At 36.6% G+C, this 18,280-nt stretch overlaps 1 protein-coding gene across 2 annotated transcripts in view; it reads right to left on the bottom strand.

Annotated features, from left to right (window-relative positions):
* Positions 1 to 8,659, bottom strand: part of LOC121416323 (perilipin-2-like) — a 39,187-nt gene extending 30,528 nt beyond the window's left edge. Inside the window, exon 1 of one of the 2 annotated variants that reach the window (XM_041609881.1) lies at positions 8,535 to 8,659. In XM_041609881.1, the coding sequence (XP_041465815.1) occupies positions 8,535 to 8,541 (7 nt within the window). In that variant the 5' untranslated portion in view covers positions 8,542 to 8,659. Of the gene's footprint in view, positions 1 to 5,606; positions 5,647 to 8,534 lie in introns of those variants that run through there. The other variant, XM_041609883.1, reaches the window with a different exon arrangement.
* Between the last annotated feature and the right edge of the window lie 9,621 nt (positions 8,660 to 18,280).

Here is an 18,280-nt window from a genome sequence, read left to right on the forward strand (position 1 = left end):
GCTCGCGCGCACTAGGCCCGTTTCGGGTACACGTGTACACGTGTACACGCACGGTCAAGTCAGTGCACGTGTACTAAATTCCATCACCGTGTACACGGTAGCGTCTGCATAAAGCTTGCATGGGGCTACAAAGTCAGTGAACAAGCTCACAGCCTCACATTAAATCTTATTTCTCAGACACTGCACATGTTTTAAATACTAATATGTCAATATATTTCAATTAATCCAGAGTGAGTTCACTTCCAAAATCGCCAATTTAATCCACATTCTTTCTGGAGACTCACGTTTTTGTACCACGAAATGGGTCTGCTCCGGTCTCGAAAGCTCGGAAGCGTTGCTCAATCACACTCAGAGTCAATTTGAGAATCACCAATTGCGATAGCGATCATCGCTTCAACTTACGTGTTATACGCTCGCACACATGTGCTACAAGCCTACAAACGCTCTTCAAATTGGCAACATAATAATGAAAATCAATCGATAACTTCAGTTACACTTATTCTGCAGCGATCTGTGCATGCATGTACGGTACAGTATACAAAATGCGCATCCAACGGGCGTCGGCGCTAGCTAGGGCCCTGCACTGATTTTCTTTTGCATTCTTTATTAATTTAATGCGCTGCTAAGCCGAGTAAACTTTTAATTTGCACCAATTTTTGTGGATTGTAACTTCAAACTTATCAGGTAAGCTTTAAAACCGTGACTTAGGCTATATAGACCCCTTTTTTATGACATGTTGATGCGGGTCCGTGTCGACATGAAAACAGAACTCGCTCTCACAGTGTTTACAACGTGTACACGTGTACACGACCGAAAAACACGCCGTGTACACGTGCATCAAAAATGGACTTTCAAAACGGGCCTAGCGCGCACACGTGCTGCAAACTTTAACGGGTGTTAATTTCGTTATTAATGGTTGTAGAAGGTTGATCAAGGTATCAAATTGTTCAAAATTTTATTATCAATGCAATGATGTAAAAAAAACGGTGTTTCTGTGTTGCGTTATGGCATTACGAGCGGAAACGCGCGCGCAAATTTGTGAAATGCTTATGTAGGACTGTTATTTTGACATTTGGTTTCAGTTTGATCTATGGGATAATCTTGCCAAATGTATTAATAAGTTCTATTCAATCGGTTTCGTGTAAAAACGATAGATATTTACTATGATAGCCAAATTCTAAATTCAATTTAATAACATTTTATCAAATTTTAGACAAATCATGTATCCAAACTGCTCTATTTCTTGATATACTGTAAAAGGCATATGATACACAAATTCCAGTATTTTATTTATACTTGAGTGTTTTCTTATACACAAATGAATTCGATTACAAAAAACGCAATCAATATTCACTCTTCTTTTTTATCAAACCCATATACATAATATTATATTTGATTCTTAACTGGAATTAATCACATGCCTTATTTTGATTTAATGTTAGGCTTATAAATAGAAACATTTTTAGCAAGATCATTCAAATTCTACAAAAGTATGTTTTTGTTTAGTGAATCAGATAATTTCTTTAGGCAATTGTCTTAAATTGGTGTCTTAAATGTACATAAATTGAAATATATTTACGATTTGTCAATATGGATCAAGTGATTACAATTAATGTGCAATACATGTATATCAAAATTATAATTTTCTCAGCTCAATATTGAATCTGAATGCATTTTAATATTTTGATATTAGAGATGTTTAAATATTTAAATTTTGTCAATCTCTAAATCTGAAAATAATGTGGAACTAAGTGCAATATATGAAATTGTAAAACTAAAGGAGATTATGACAAACAAAATTTTTGAAATATTTCATTTGTACACCTTAATGCTCAAAATTATTTCAATTTTTAATCACTGTATATTTATTGAAGTTTTATCAATGATATTGCACAAAGTCAGACTTAGTTAAATGTTCAATTTAAATCATTTCTCATTATTTTTAGACTATAGAAGTTTCATCATATTGTAATTTTACTAACTACACAAATTTAAGTCTTTTTTTATTTGTATTACTCAGCAATTTTTTTTCCCCCACATTCGGTTAAGATTCCTAAATTTTTTATATCCCTATTTTAATGTCCTTTTAATGTAAAGTCAAAGATTGAACTTAATATACTTTGTCATATAATTTCAGAAAAATATGGCTTTATATGAATTCAAATTTTTGATTTTTCATAATTTCTGGTAATTATGTTATTTGCTTAACGTCATGTTTAATTTTTGTAAAGTTCAGTAGTATTTTATCTCGCACTTTTCAATGTTATTCAATATTCCTTTGAGCTACCATAATTGTTTTTATCTATTTGTCTAGTAGTGCTCTCATATAAGTTTTTCATTTTTTTTTGTAAGTCTAGGGGATACATTTTTCCAGTTGGCAAGACTGCATAATTTTAACAAAAACAAATCTTTTATAATTTGAAAAAAAATATATTCAAGATTATAATTTTTTTTCTTTTCCAAAATCAAGACAATTCTTTTTTGTTCTTTCTTAATTGATTGTATTTCATTTCATGGCATGCACGTATAAGATATACATTGAAATTATTTGCAAGTTGATTTTCCATTGAAGTTACACATATGATGCCAAAAAGGAAAAGTTCAAAATTCTAATAAAAAAATATTTTTTTTCTTCAAATTTTTCTATCCTCTCCTAGTCTTCACATTTATTGTAAATATGGAATTATGTCATGGTTACGTTAGTTATTTTTAAATACTTTTATGTAAATAATGTTAGATGTTCAACTTGTCAAATTCTGGTTTTGCAGTTATATTTCATATTTTAGTTCTTTACTTTTAAAAATTGAGGACAATTTTTTTGAAAGAAGGATGTTTATGTAGGACTGTTATTTTGACATTTGGTTTCCTTTAATAGTTTAGTTATTTATAGTTCAAGCTTTGGTATTTAGTTCAGCTTTGTTTAAATTCTCCATGCTTCTGTTGTCATCCGTTTAGTAACATTTGACTTTCAACCTACTTCTCCTGTCATTCCTTTCCTATTCAGATGTGTTCATTCATTACATTCTCACATCTGATTCTTTTGTTCAACATTCTTATTATGTAATCATCACAACATCTTATTCATCTCCATCCTCTATCTCTTATTGGCTATTTTTATGAATTGGACTTTTCCACTTTCAGTTGGCTTCTCCATTCTCTTTATTTCCATTGGTTGATTTTGTGTAATTTAAATATATGCTAATTTTGTATGAGTTTTACTGAGGCAAGGAAGCCCAGCAAATATAGCAGTGTACAACCAGACTCCTTCGGTTTAAGTTCTCTTCATTTTGCGTCTCAGTTTTACTTATCCTCCTTCAGTTTCATGATTTAGAACTTCATTTATTTTCAACTCCAAACATATATTTTTCTTCAACCCTACAGTTAAAATGACCCGAAACGTACCCAAAAAATTTTATAGGCCATTTGGAGATTTTTTTTTAACTTTGACGCGTGCATACGCGCGCGTCATGACCTTTACATGACCTTTGATGACATTGACAGTTGACCTTTGACCTGAACTGAAGTTAATGTCATGTAAATATTGTTAGCTTTTGATAATTGATAATGAAGATATATCAAATGAAGAATTTTACACAATGGCGCGTAGATGACGTCATCATAACCATATGACCTTGAAAAGCTTAGTATGCCGTCTCTATGATAGATTCTATGTATGACAAAAAAATCAGCAAAATTGATTCAGCCAATTCCGAGAAAAGTTGGCGACACTCATTCATTGAACAAGGTTATAATATCAGAGATGCCAACTTTTGGAAATCAAAATTAGGGAGGATTTGCAACCGCCACCAAATTATGTGCACGTAGCGCACATCTCGAGCGCGGAGCGCTCGACCCTTGCGGCCGGGGTCCAGGGCCCGCCTTAGGGCCCTGGAAGCTCTGGGTTTCTAGATGCTCTCTGGTGCAATCTGACCGTTATTTTGGGGCATTTCACATGCTTTCAAATAATCATTGTTCCCACTTTTTCAACATAAAAAATATCAAACATGCATTTTTACATGTAAAAAAAAATGAGGGGACAAAAGAAATACCTGTTCAACAATAATAAGGAGGAATTATCACTATCGGCTATAGGCAGGTTATGTTCCACTATAAATCCAGTAAAGAAAAGCTCAGCGCTGGTCCCTTGCTTGGTGAAATAAAGACAACAGGGTACTAGTGGAGCTCGAAGATCTTGTCTTCGCAATGTCCGTAGGCATAGCCAATGAAGTTTGCTTCCGAACGTTAAGACAAGTGCTTCCGAATATCATCACGACCTCCGTGCTAAACTGAAATGTCCACGCTGCAAATTGCGCAAAATGCATGGTAAATTCCTCTTTCCGACTTCCGAACACACAAGTACTGGAGACTGTATTCAGTCTTATACTTCTGAGACCATTTCTTGGTCTTTTTTTGTCGATTTTCCGCCATTTCGTGTCAATATCAACCCATCAATACGCCGAAATCACACACCGATATCCACCGCACGACTCGACAAATCCAGTGGCCGCGAGCGCACACGCCTCGCAAAGCTAGCCGGGCCTACCGGCCTGGTGCAAAGTGGATTTCTGTTGGGCATATCACATTCACCAGCTTTTCGCTGCTCCTTATTTGTCTACCTTTCACACAGAATTTAGTAGCAGCGAACGTAATGGAGTTACTACATGCTAAAGTTAGCAGACGATATATGTCCTTCCAATCCAATGTGATCAATGCAAAAAATCATAATTTCGGGAGGATAAGGATGGTAATCGTAAGGGCGGGAGTTGGGATGAATTTTCGGGAGCCTCCCGATGAAATCGGGAGGGTTGGCATCTCTGTAATAACCTTGTTCTCAGTTATATCTCCATGTGTGACAAAATAAGGGTGGCAATGTTTGGCTTATTTTCTCTTTTTCTTTGGGGCAAATGCTTGATTTTTTTACACTGACAGTTTCCATTAGACCTGTTAATTCATACTGCTTGGCTCTTATTTAAATTTGATTCTTTATATCATTTTTTCAAGTTTTTGAGCGCTCTGGTCAATACAAAAATTATTCCCACATTACTGATAAATTAAAACTGTATGAAAATTAGTAATTTTGGTCACAAAAGTGATATTTGAATGATTTTTTAGAGTGTGTGCTCTATACAGCATTGGCATACCATAGTCCACTCATTCAATGAACAAGGTTATAATATAACCTTGTTCTCAGTTATATCTCCATGTGTGACAAAATAAAGGTGGCAATGTTTGGCTTATTTTCTCTTTTTCTTTGGGGCAAATGCTTGATTTTTTTACACTGACAGTTTCCATTAGACCTGTTAATTCATACTGCTTGGCCCTTATTTAAATTTGATTCTTTATATCATTTTTTCTTAATTAAAATTAGAGATCAAAAAATGAAATTTTTCTTGCCATATTACTTTCCACCAATAGAGGGCGTACACAAAAATATGCCCAAAATTCAAGTTTTTGAGCGCTCTGGTGAATACAAAAATTATTCCCACATTACTAATGATAAATAAATTAAAACTATATGGAAATTAGTAATTTTGGTCACAAAAGTGATATTTTAATGATTTTTTAAAGTGTGTGCTCTATACAGCATTGGCATACCATAGTCCTACCTGTAGATTCTCCACAGGCCAGATGGTAGCAGTGAACAAGTGCCATAGTCCTACCTGTAGCACTCATTCAATGAACAAGGTTATAATATAACCTTGTTCTCAGTTATATCTCCATGTGTGGCAAAATAAGGGTGTACAGCATTGGCATACCATAGTCCTACCTGTAGCACTCATTCAATGAACAAGGTTATAATATAACCTTGTTCTCAGTTATATCTCCATGCACAACGAACAATTGTGTACAACGGATAGCGGAGCGTGAACGTAGCGGTCGTGTACATTTTTGCTTATTAAATGACGTCATCCAGCCCCTGCCGAGAACCAATTTATGAATGAAAATATAGTAAGCATGTGCAGTGCAAGCCTTTTATTTCCCCACACAGAATTCCACCAAAACAAGTGTGCAATTCTCTATCACCTCGTACCAAAATCGACCTAGAATTTCACTTTCCCGTATTTTATATGAATTATGAAAGGTATTCTCGGAGGATCTATTTTCTCACCGATACTGCACAGGTAAGCAAATTTCGATTACTTCTTGCTTTTCCGTCAAAATCTTACGAATTAGCGTCTATATGCCATCGTGTTCGTTGGAATTTGTAGAGTCTATCGCAACGTGCACAAAGTCAATTGGCTTCCGGGTTTCGGAGCGTCGCGTGAATATGCATGAATTGCAGAGTTTCGATAATTTTCGATCGATACCGGAGCGATCCGATCACGAACCAAAACTATTTACGGCGTACACAACGTGACCGGATATCGTTATCGCTATCGATACTTCCGCACGCAGTCCGAAGGAATTATTTTTGGGACCACGTGGTCATGACGTGATCTGCGCGATTGACCAATCAGCAGTCTTCGAATCGCTGTGCGGAGACGATCTATCCGATGGGTTCTCAAATGGTGGCGCGCGCGCCACTTGTGGCGCTCTGAACCTTGTGGAGTGGTGCTTGGAAGCCGGTATTAAAAAAGTAAAAATAAGGAAAAATTGGGGAGAAAAAATGTATCTACTAGTAACCTGGAAATAAGGTTTTGGTGATCATTTTAATACAAAGAGAAAACAAAAACTCTTTCCTTGACACTTATTGCTAATTGAATTGTAGGATTTCTATTTCAACGGTGAGAAATTTTGCATTTCCAGAGTATACGTTTTGGTTAAGAGTTAAACATCAAATAATATGATATTCCGGGTGATATTCAAAGAACATCCTGATCATAAAAGATTATGAATTTAGGACATAACAAGTGGAAACTCTGTTTCCGGAGCCGATTAAAATCCGAAGTTGTAAAAGTGAAATACATGTATGCTCAGATGCATTGCCTGCTGTGATTGCCTGCATGCACTCTTGCTTGACATGAACTGAATGAATGATACTGCATGTGAGTTGTAGAGAGAGAGCGGGGGGGGGGGGGGGGGGCAGTTGGGACGTTAGTGCAGCACAACGCCTAATATTCATCCCTTGCAAAATCGGGAAACGTACTTAACCACTGGCGTACAGATGGGGTGGGGATTGGGGGCCGGCCCCCAAGTGTTTCATGGCCAAGAAAAAACAAAGGAGAAAGGGGAAGAAAAGGAAATGGAAAGAGTGGAATATTGTATTATTTTCTTAATATAATGTCAAAATATAGATATTTGTATTGAAAAGTTCAACATTTTTGCTTCAGCTGCCATATCAAGCCCCCTCATTTTTTTTACTCATTACGCCACTTGCTTCAGCCAATAGATCTGGTGCAGAACAGTCTGATCTAGTGGTATCATTGGTATGTTTTGAAAAAATCACTGGTCATTTTTTTTAAATATTAATATTGTGTAGTTTGTTGGCATTTGTATTTCTTCTGTTGATAGTAATTAGAGCCCCTCTGGGAAATTAAAAAGGCCTCATATTCCAAAATTTCTGGGGGCTCTGCCCCCTCGACCCCCACCAGGGGCCTCTGAACCCCCTCCGCTGATACATTGCTGGTTTGCGTAATGGCTAGTGGAGCATTACAGATTCTCAAAAAGAAATGTGGCGCTTCGAAAAAAGTAATTGAGAATGGCTGATCTATCCGTTGTACACAGTCTATGGACAATTGTTCGTTGTGCCATGTGTGGCAAAATAAGGGTGGCAATTTTTGGCTTATTTTCTCTTTTTCTGTGGGGCAAATGCTTAATTTTTTTACACTGACAGTTTTCATTACACCTATTATTTATACAACTTGGCTCTTATTTAAATTTGATTATTGAAATCATTTTTTTCTTAATGAAAAATAGAGATCAAAAAATGAAAATTTTCTTGCCATATTACTTTCCACCAATAGAGGGCGTACATAAAAATATGCCCCAAATTCAAGTTTTTGAGCGCTCTGGTGAATACAAAAATTATTCCCAACTTACTTATTTGTGTTATGAAAAAAAATTGCAACTGTATGAAAATTAGTAATTTTGGTCACAAAAGTGATATTTTAATGATTTTTTGAAGTGTGTCCTCTGTGCAACATTGGCATACCATAGTCCTACCTGTAGATTCCCCACAGGCAGGGTGGTAGCAGTGAACAAGTGACCTGTAGATTCTCCACAGGCCAGATCAGATGGTAGCAGTGAACAAGTGCCTTTGGGAAGTTTGGCGACAAACATAGGCGACAAGAATAAAGAAAGAAATAAAGAAAGAAAATTCTGACGAAATCAATAATACAATAGGTGATCTGTCATAGATAGACCACCTAATAAAGAAAATTCTGACGAAATTAAGAGGTGATCTGTCACAGACAGACCACCTAATAAAATGTTAAAAAACTCCTCGAAACAGACGGCTGCCAGCCGGTCACCAGGCCAGGATCAGGAACAGGTCCGGCAGATAATGATGGAGCCAGGTCGGACTACAAATTCATCACCAAATCGTTCTTAATTAGACCTAGACCTAGATTTATCACATTTTACGCTCCACTCACCTGACATGTTCGATGAATTCCTTGGCCAAATTTTATCCCGAGATTGAATCCAAGAATGCGCAGAAAAGAGTAAAACTCTGAATTTTACTAAAAGTCAAAACCCATGCAAATTCCACTAGGCCTAGTAATGTACGGTATGTAGGGACTGTACCTGTACCCAGTACACGTACGTACGTACGTACGTTGCCGCCGCGCGCGCCTAGCCTCCGCTGCAGCTTTTCAAGTTAATCTTTCTTTCAGTTAATTATAATGCATAGGCGGATCCAGGGGGGGGGGGCGAGGGGCCCGCCCCCCCCTCCATTGGCGGAGCAAAAAGAGTGAAAGAAGGAAGGAAGGAAGGAAGAAAGAAAGAAAGAAAAAATAATCAAAAGAAAGCAGATAAAAAGAAGAAGATAGAGGAAGATGAGTTGATAAAAAATATTAAAATGACGGGATAACTTTAAAAAGAATCATTTATGTCGATCACTATTTTAAAAAAAAAATCGCCCCCCCCTATCGGCGAAGGCTGGATCCACCCCTGATAATCTGTAATAGCTCTATGGTATAATAAGTCTTGACGATTAATTTTGACATTTTCCATTTGAATTAATTAAAATTGAAATTGAAACTATACATTACACTTATAAATTCGTGTATAAGTCTGAAGACAGACAACTTAGAATAAGCCACACAGAAGAATGAGATCACATGATTATGGGCCATACTCTCCGAAAAGGATCACTTAAAGGACATTTGCGTGTCTCCAACCTTCTCTAGGCTATAAACCAAAATCAGGAAATCAATTGTTTTACTTTTATTCATATTACAGAATAAGTTGAGTAAAATTAAAATCAACTGAGGTCACACCACATCAAGAAAAATTATATACGACAGCACAAAAATTATATGCTCATTTTACCCATGTCTCCAGCCAGTGGCGTACCATATGGGTCACGGCATTGTGGTGGCACCGGCACAACTTTTGAGCCACTGCATTTTGAATTTTGAGTAAACTGAGCGCGAAGTGCGCTCAGTTGCCAGGTATACTGACCTAATGGAGAAATTTTAAGGACAGTGCCATTAAACGGATATGTATCTCACTGATCAAATAATGCGAGCGCGAAGCGCGAGCTGAAAATTTTTGATATTCATACCTAAAAAGGGACATAACAATCATATTTTTTGTGATCATGATATGTACCTGTCTCGCTGCAACAATGCAAGCGCGAAGCGCAAGTTGAAATTTTTGTATATATTAACCCCAAACGGAGAATTACTATATTTTAGGAATTCATTAGGAGTATACATATCTCACCGTAGTCATGCGAGTGCCAATCGTTTGCTGATTTTGTTAGCATTACATCTAAGCACATGAAGCACTTGTAGTAATTGTAATCATGAGTAACATACGCATCTCACTAATCAAATATTGCGAGCGCGAAGAGCGAGCTGAAAATTTTGGAAATTCAGACCTGAAGAGGGACATTCTAAGGCTTGTTTAACGGAGACCTTACGTATTTCACACACGATATGATGCGAGTGCGAAGCGCAATTAAGTTGAAATTTTTTGTACATATTGACCCAAAATGGCTATTTTAAGGACTATTATTTAAGAAATCCATTAAAAATATACATATCTCACCATAGTCAAATGCGAGTGCCAAGCGCTTGCTGATTTTGTTAGAATTATATCTAAACACATGAAGCACTTGTAGTAATTGTAATCATGAGTAACATACGCATCTCACTAATCAAATATTGCGAGCGCGAAGAGCGAGCTGAAAATTTTGGAAATTCAGACCTGAAGAGCTAGGGCATTCTAAGGTTTGTTTAACGAAGACCTTACGTATTTCACTCACGATATGATGCGAGTGCGAAGCGCAATTAAGTTGAAATTTTTGTACATATTGACCCCAAACGGATATTTTAAGGACTATTATTTAAGAAATCCATTAAGAATATACATATCTCACCATAGTCATCGAATGCGAGTGCCAAGCGCTTGCTGATTTTGTTAGAATTACTTTAAACACATGAAGCACTTTTTGCAGTCATTGTAATCATGATTATCATACGCATCTCACTAATCAAATGTTGCGAGCGCGAAGCGCGAGCTGAAAATTTTATGGCTTGTTTGTAGGAATTCACTAAGAATATACATATTTCACTAACCAAATGATGCGAGTGCGAAGTGCGAGCTGAAAATTGTTGTAATTCAGATTAGAAAAAGGGGCATTTTAAGGACTGATTTTGGGAATTCATGATTATCTCACCAATCCACTAATGCGAACGTAAGCTCGGACAGGAAATGTGTTATATCATGCCCTTAATATGGGACAATCACTTTAAGTAGTCATGAAAAACAAGCATATGTCACTACAAAAAACAATAACTCGAAATGCGAGGAAATATATTTATATTGACTTGAAAACGGGAGGTTTTAGTAGAACAGGATTATATATCTCGGTAAACAGACAACGCGAGCACCAGGAACATTGAAGACATAGACCATGGAGCTAACAGCTCTATGCATAGACCAAGAGCAAATTATGTTTCATACAGTTATGAAAAAATATTTCTTATGTAATATAGCATTATAATGAAAAATGATTCCTTCTTCCCAATACGTTTCTCTTCCTTTCTCCCTCTTTTTCCTCGTTTTTTTTTAGACAGCCGGGCACGTGCCTCTCCATGCCCCCCCCCCGTAGTTACGCCACTGTCTCCAGCGATCTGTGTGATTATATTTCGTGCTCCCGCTCTTTACCTTTTGTCCACTAATTTCTAGTGCCTTCGGTGCCTAAATAAAAAAGCATATTGCTTAGCGAAAAATCTTTTGTAGGCCTATATTTCTTCCTGCGGTCTTAGCAAAGGTGTCTACAATTCGGGATAAGATATGTCACTTTTTGTATGACGCCCTAAAAAGAATGAAGACAATAATGCAGTGATCTGTATTTCGGTGTAGTGAATGAAGTCCATTTCAAGACTATGTAAATACAAACATTGGCGGCGGAAGCCAGAAAATTTAGGGGGTGTCTACCTGAAATTTTGGGATGGACAAAGGTAAAAAATTTGACAAGCGCCCCCATAAAAGGTTTTAAACCTACATTTTACGAGTTGCTATCCAAAAAAATTTTTTGACAAGCAGAAAAAAAGGTCATCAGCATAAATTTTAGGAGTTGCTAACCGAAATTTTTTTGACAAGCAAAAAAAAAAAAAAAACGTTATTCACATTATGAAAAATACGAGACATTTGACTTTCTCCTGCTCGTACGCACGGGCGTCCGTCGATATAACACATAATATTTTTATGAAAATATGCACCTTTTTTCTTTAAAGTTGATGGAGAGGGGGGAAAATTAATCGTATCAAGTCGGGGTATTCAGTAATGAGTAAATGAGAAACTATATTTCACTGATTTTTATGATTTATCCCATTTGATTAACTCATCTATTCGTGTTTTGGGGCTAATCTTTCCCTTACGCATTGCTTTTTGGCAGAAGTTCTATGGAAAATGCACCTTTTTTCACACAAACTTTGAGACACTCTGAATTCATCCCCCCATTGCTCGAGAATGAATGGGCAGTTAACGACGGGGTTAAAGATTTATTGAAGAATGGAATGTATATTTCATGAAAATGAAAGCCATTTTCCCATTGGATGTTATCTTCAATACGTGTTTTTTAGATGAAGTCAGTTATCGAATAGGCTCTCCTGGCATTTGAGGTCTCTATCGGTGACGTCACTCAGGATCGTCATGGCTGGACCATCGGCCAGGCAGGGGTCGCAGTGGTATATGATTTATGCATAATGCACTCGATATATACAATAATCTTGTCCTCCCGTTCAAATGAATGTGAAACTCATATAATTTCCATCAGAACATTCAACAGGAGTACTGTAGTACACATTTCTTTCTTATAAGTGAATTAAAGTCCCTCCAGTGAGTTTGATCACCCCTATTGTGAAAATGTATCACCCCTAAGTTGTAACACAGTCAGCTGTTTGCACTCAGGGTCACTCCGTGACCTGTGTGTGCGTTCAAGAGTTGTACACGATTTTCTGTCTCATTTAGGCAGAAATCTTTCATAATGAAACAAAATTTAGGGGGGGGGGTTGGGACCGTCCCCCAACTAAAATTTAGGGGGGGACACGTCCCCCCGCTTCCGCCGCCTATGAATACAAATAATGTATACTGAATCTCTATATTAATTCAGACACAAGGTTTTCAATTGTATATTACGATAGGTAAAATAAGATAAGTTACTGAAACTTTGCTCTATTACAGAAAAATAACTTGGTTAACAAAGTTATAATGTATTTTGTTTTAGAGCACTCTACATTGCTTATGGTAATACATGGGAGTTACGAAAGAAAAGGTTGTTAGTTAGTGAAAACACAAGGTTGACCAATAGAGCCAAAATATTAAAGGCCGTCAAGTTACCGCATTGCGCGTTGTTATAACACATTCGTGCATTCTCTAATTTTGCACACGCTTTTAGCGCTTCTCTACCCTTCAAAGCATGGCGGCTACGTTGATACGACTAGGGGCCCTTGGAAATACCTAAAAGGGGTTTTCTTCCGATGAAAGGGGCTCTGTACGTGTTCGTGAGGGGGCATTTTTCTTGCGTAAAAGGGCAATTGTTTGTGCTTCAAAAAGTGGGGGGGGGGGGGGGCACTATGCCCCCCATGATCGCCGCCCTTGCATTACTGATATCAAATTATTTAGCCTGAAATATTGCGCAATACATGTCAAACCACTCCCACTATTGCTAATATATTGAAAGAAAAAACTGGGGAATTTCCAGTTAGACACGTTAAATGTGACAAACCAGTCGTTAGTAACGATAAATAGACCAGTTCGTAGTTACTTCATGGGCAATTTTCGTCAAATGACCTTTCATTTCTTTCATCATGATAGGCAGATTTCAAAGCAAGATATTACGTTAGCTTGCCTTACATAGCAGGATGAAGAAATTGAATAGACCAGGTGACTAGGATAGCAAACCAATGAACACTTAATGAAGGTATTTGTTGCATTCCTACTTTGAATGCATATCTTAGCATGTTGCATAATGTACTTGACAAACTGTGAAATACCAGTCGTTCGTGGAACGGTGGAAGCATTGTTTTTTTTTGTGGATGTAAATGAAAACGACAATTCTAAAGAATATATGAATAATGGAGACATCAAAGTTGGTGCTTATCTCATTAGATTTTAAAGCACCATGTCACTTTAGTACAAATGACCTTCTTCTGATCATGCGTAGAATCTTTTGATCATGCGCAGAAAGGAACTACGAACTGGCTTTAATATTGTAAAAACGTCTCCGTCTCAAGTGCGTATGCGCCATTAAAGCTCCACGGGTCTGGCATCATAATTTGCTCAACCGGTGAAGTTGGTTATTACTTGCTTAACTTGTTCAGTATTTCGCTGTCGTGGGTGTAGCAGGGGAACTTTTTATTTTTTATTCTTCCCACATAAATTACGTTCTATCCCTTTTTTCCAATTTTGGATAGAGCCTATGTTCGACGTTTTCAAAATTCTATTAAACAAGTAGGATTTAATCCTGGTTTTGATAACATGGCTTCAGCTTCCATTCCAGGCCTTTTTCATCAGGTACTTGGTAATTTCTTAGTTGAGGACGGCGTGTACCACGATGACAAACGAATGAGACGCATCTTCGTCGATCCCGACGATGATCTCCGTGGTACTAACCTCCAGGAGGCCGAATCGAAGATTACACCAGACCAACATCAAGGCAAGGAGAGTTACAGCCCATGACATCACTGTTGGAATGGATGCGACGTCATCAAGCAGATCTAGAAGAACATGATATACTTCAGATATCAGACAGTGGAAGAGATAGAAGGTAACACAGTGGCGGATCGGGGGGGGGGGGGTGGAACATCCGCCTCCCGTGAGGGTCAAAGTCAATATTTTTAATGTATATAAATAAAATTTACTTATCCTCTTCGTGCATCAGATAAACTTCTAAAAAACAAAGATTTATATGCGGAAAAGTTTCCAGTCTTTTTTCCCATGACAAAGGCGATCGATGACAATGAAATTGATTTTATTTGACCCTTGTCCCGGTGTTTGGGACACTATCATCGAACATTACATATTCAAAATCATTTCATAAGCAATTATTTTCACAAAGTATTCGAAAATATGTTCATGAATCACAAAGCCTATTTACAGAGTAATATGATGAATAGTACATGAAATTAATTAAATTACTTTATATTTCGGGCCTTTCCACACGAGAATCTTAAATCATCACTGTAACGATGATTAAAATTGTTTTTAGAATCATTACCATTCACACGTTCACTCGAAAACTGTGATTTGAATTTCGAATTCCTGAGCAAAGGCGGTATTGTGTCCTCGGTGACATGTCAATCAAAGCACGGCATCACAAATACAAACTACAATGCTGGGGCGGATCCAGCCTCCGCCAATAGGGGGGGGGGGGAAACGGATTTTTTTTTTAGCCGCATTTTCCCCGATCGGCCGCTCAAAGTTGAATTTTGTTTGTTTCTTTGAAGGGGTAGTCTTAACCATGTTAACGGTCACTTCTAAGCTTTATTCTTATAGATCAACATAAATATATACTAATCTTATAAGCCTTATTTGAATAGTGCGAGCGCGAAGCGCGAGCTTTTAATTAATTTAATGTATTTTGTCCTAAAATTTAAACATTCGGGGCAATGTTTGTGACCATAAACGAGATGTGTATTCAACTAAACAATTACTGCGAGCGCGAAGCGCGAACAGAAATCTTTGTATATACGTTTTGATCTGATAAAAAAGGATCTAGTAACGGCTGCTTGTTAGCCATTTATAAGACGTTACATATTCAACTATCAAATAATGTGAGCGCAAAGCGTGAGCTTCTACCTGAAGAATGGAAATTCTAAGCACTTTGTGTAATCGTGAAAAGGATATCACTATAATTGTTGCGAGCGGGAAAAAAAATCGAGATTACACCTAAAAATGGGACTCTCTATTCATGTTTTGTAGATCATGAAAAGGATGTGTAATTGGAAATCTTTCTACAGTAATAATACGAGCGCAAAGCGCGAGCAGATAATTTTTGAATGATTTAATTAGAGAACATATACAGCTTATCTGATTTCGACCAAGAATTTGGTTAATCTAAATATCTTTTTTATCATGAAATCAATCAAGCGAGCGCGAGCTTGAAATATTTGATATTCCGATCTGAAAAAAAAATCGATTAAAGCTCTGAATTTCAAGTACTTTGTAGGAAAATTGTGAGGTGGATATGGATACAGTAAAAAAAAAGAGCTGATATGTTTCATTATTATTACTTTGAGTTTTGAGATAGGACGAGGACATCATAAGGACATTATGTCATCATATGATGACTAACTTCCTATCTCTCTTCTTAAGCGCGAGATTAAACTTGTCGATTTTCCATTCTGAAAAAAGGACAATTTGATTATTAAATTAATATCTAATTAATTTAATGATCCTAATCAGAGCGCGAAAGCTGTTAATATGACGGCCTGAAAACTGGACATATAAAGCACTTTTGTAATTTGAATACGAAGCAAGAGTTAATATATTTTCAACAATCAATGCGAGCACAAATTGCGTGCCGAAATTGTTTATATACTGTCATGAAATGGGGATTTTAAGTAGTTTGTTTTAGAATTAATATTGAGATATACATAACTTACGAATCATAATGCAAGCGTGCAGCGCTAGCTGATACGCTTTGACAATCTGACCTGAATAAGGATATTTTGAGAACTTTTTGGAATACAGGAAAATAATAGGTACCTGACAAATTAAATATTGCGAGCGCGCAGCGCGAGCAGAAAATGTTAATATATGTTTACAGAGCACTTTTTGAAAAATCAATTTGTAAATCAAACAAAATAATGAAAGTTCGATTTCCGAGCTGAAATATTGACTTAAAAATTTGATATTTGAAGCTTTATATTAAAGGACAAGTCAACCCCAGAAAAATGTTTATTTGAATAAATAGAGAAAAATTAAACTAGCATAATGGAGAAAATTTCATCAAAATCGGATGTAAAATACGAATGTCATGATGTTTTGAAGTTTCGCTTATTTTTCACAAAACAGTGATATGCACAATTTAGAGGCTGTTTATAGTCACATGCAAATGAGAGAATCAATGATGTTACTATTTTGTTTTTATTGTTGTATTACACAATATTTCAATTTTTACGGATTTCAAAATAAAATAAGGACCAACTTGACTGAACCATAAAATGTTAAAAATGGTAGTTTCACATGTTCAGGGGAAATGAAACTTTGTTCTAAAGCACAATGAGGAGAAAATTAGAATATTTCATTTTCCATACAATAAAATACAAAAGAAATAGTGAGTGAGTGATGACATTTGCATACCTACCAGGATGTGCATATAACTGTTTTGTGAAATTTAGCGAAACTTTAAAATGTCATAACTTTCTTTTTTTTATTTTTCTCATTTTATTGAAATCAACTTTTTGTTGCGGTGGACTTGTCCGTTAAGCAAGATATGTAAATCACCTAAAAGGCAATGCGAGCGCGAAGTGCGAGCGAAAATTGTATATACAGTGCGTCCCCCAAAAAACTATACACTTTTCAAATTGCTGCCAAATAAAAAAAATATTGCACTTTAGGGGAAAAGACTATATGAAAAGCCAATAAAGCCAACTTTCAGATGACACCAACAACTTGAAAAACTATTCGTGCTTGAGTGAGCCCTGCCCACTAGGGTATGAAAATTAGGGTGGGCCGGAATTAGCCTTCAAAATTTTTTCAGGTTTTTTGTTTGGTACCTTCATAGTTGAGGGTCTAACTGGTCATACTGGTCCAGTTAAAATTTTACTGTGCCAGTGAAAAATTAAACTGGTCTTTTATACTGGTCTTGTTTCTGGTGGTTGTTACTGGTCTCAATGGTCTTCATACTGGTCTCACTGGTCGTCTTACTGGTCTAACTGGTCCTCAAACTGGTCGAACTGGTCCTCGTACTGGTCTTACTGGATCAGTTTATTACTTGCATTTGGTTTGTTATATACCATGGCCAGTGAAATGTGATGGAAAAGATGGTTAGTAAATTAATCTTTCTGCTGTTATTTTGAATGTGATGTATAAAACTACACATTTTCATTGTGAATTAGTTCACACAATTATTTTGAAGGTTTTCAAACAACAATGAGTGCTATATTGCAAAGATATTCCATTATAAATCCTGATTTTTCTTTAAAAAACAGGAAATATGCAAATGAGGTAAACCACGTGATCAGCATCATCAGAATTACTGGTATTACTGGTCTTGACCAGTTTAATTTCAAACATTGGAATTACTTTAGACCAGTTGACTATATATCAGAGGAATACATCTTCCCAGAAGGAAAAACCAGTTCCACTGGACCAGTTAGACCAGTATAATTTTAACTGGTAACTCTGGAAATTGGAACATCGGTTTACTGGTCTAACTGGTCATACTGGTCCAGTTAAAAATTAAACTGGTCTTTGTACTGGAATTTTATACTGGTCTTGTTTCTGGTGGTTGTACTGGAATTTTATACTGGTCTTGTTTATGGTGGTTGTTACTGGTCTCACTGGTCTTCATACTGGTCTCACTGGTATTCATACTGGTCGAACTGGTTCTCTAACTGGTCGAACTGGTCCTCGTATGCATCAGTAATTGTAACAGCACACCATACTCAACTGAACTCATTTGGCATCCCATAATAATCCAAACAATACTTTGTTTGTT

The sequence above is a fragment of the Lytechinus variegatus genome, chromosome 5 (genome assembly GCF_018143015.1).
Source record: "Lytechinus variegatus isolate NC3 chromosome 5, Lvar_3.0, whole genome shotgun sequence".
NCBI lineage: Eukaryota > Metazoa > Echinodermata > Echinoidea > Temnopleuroida > Toxopneustidae > Lytechinus > Lytechinus variegatus.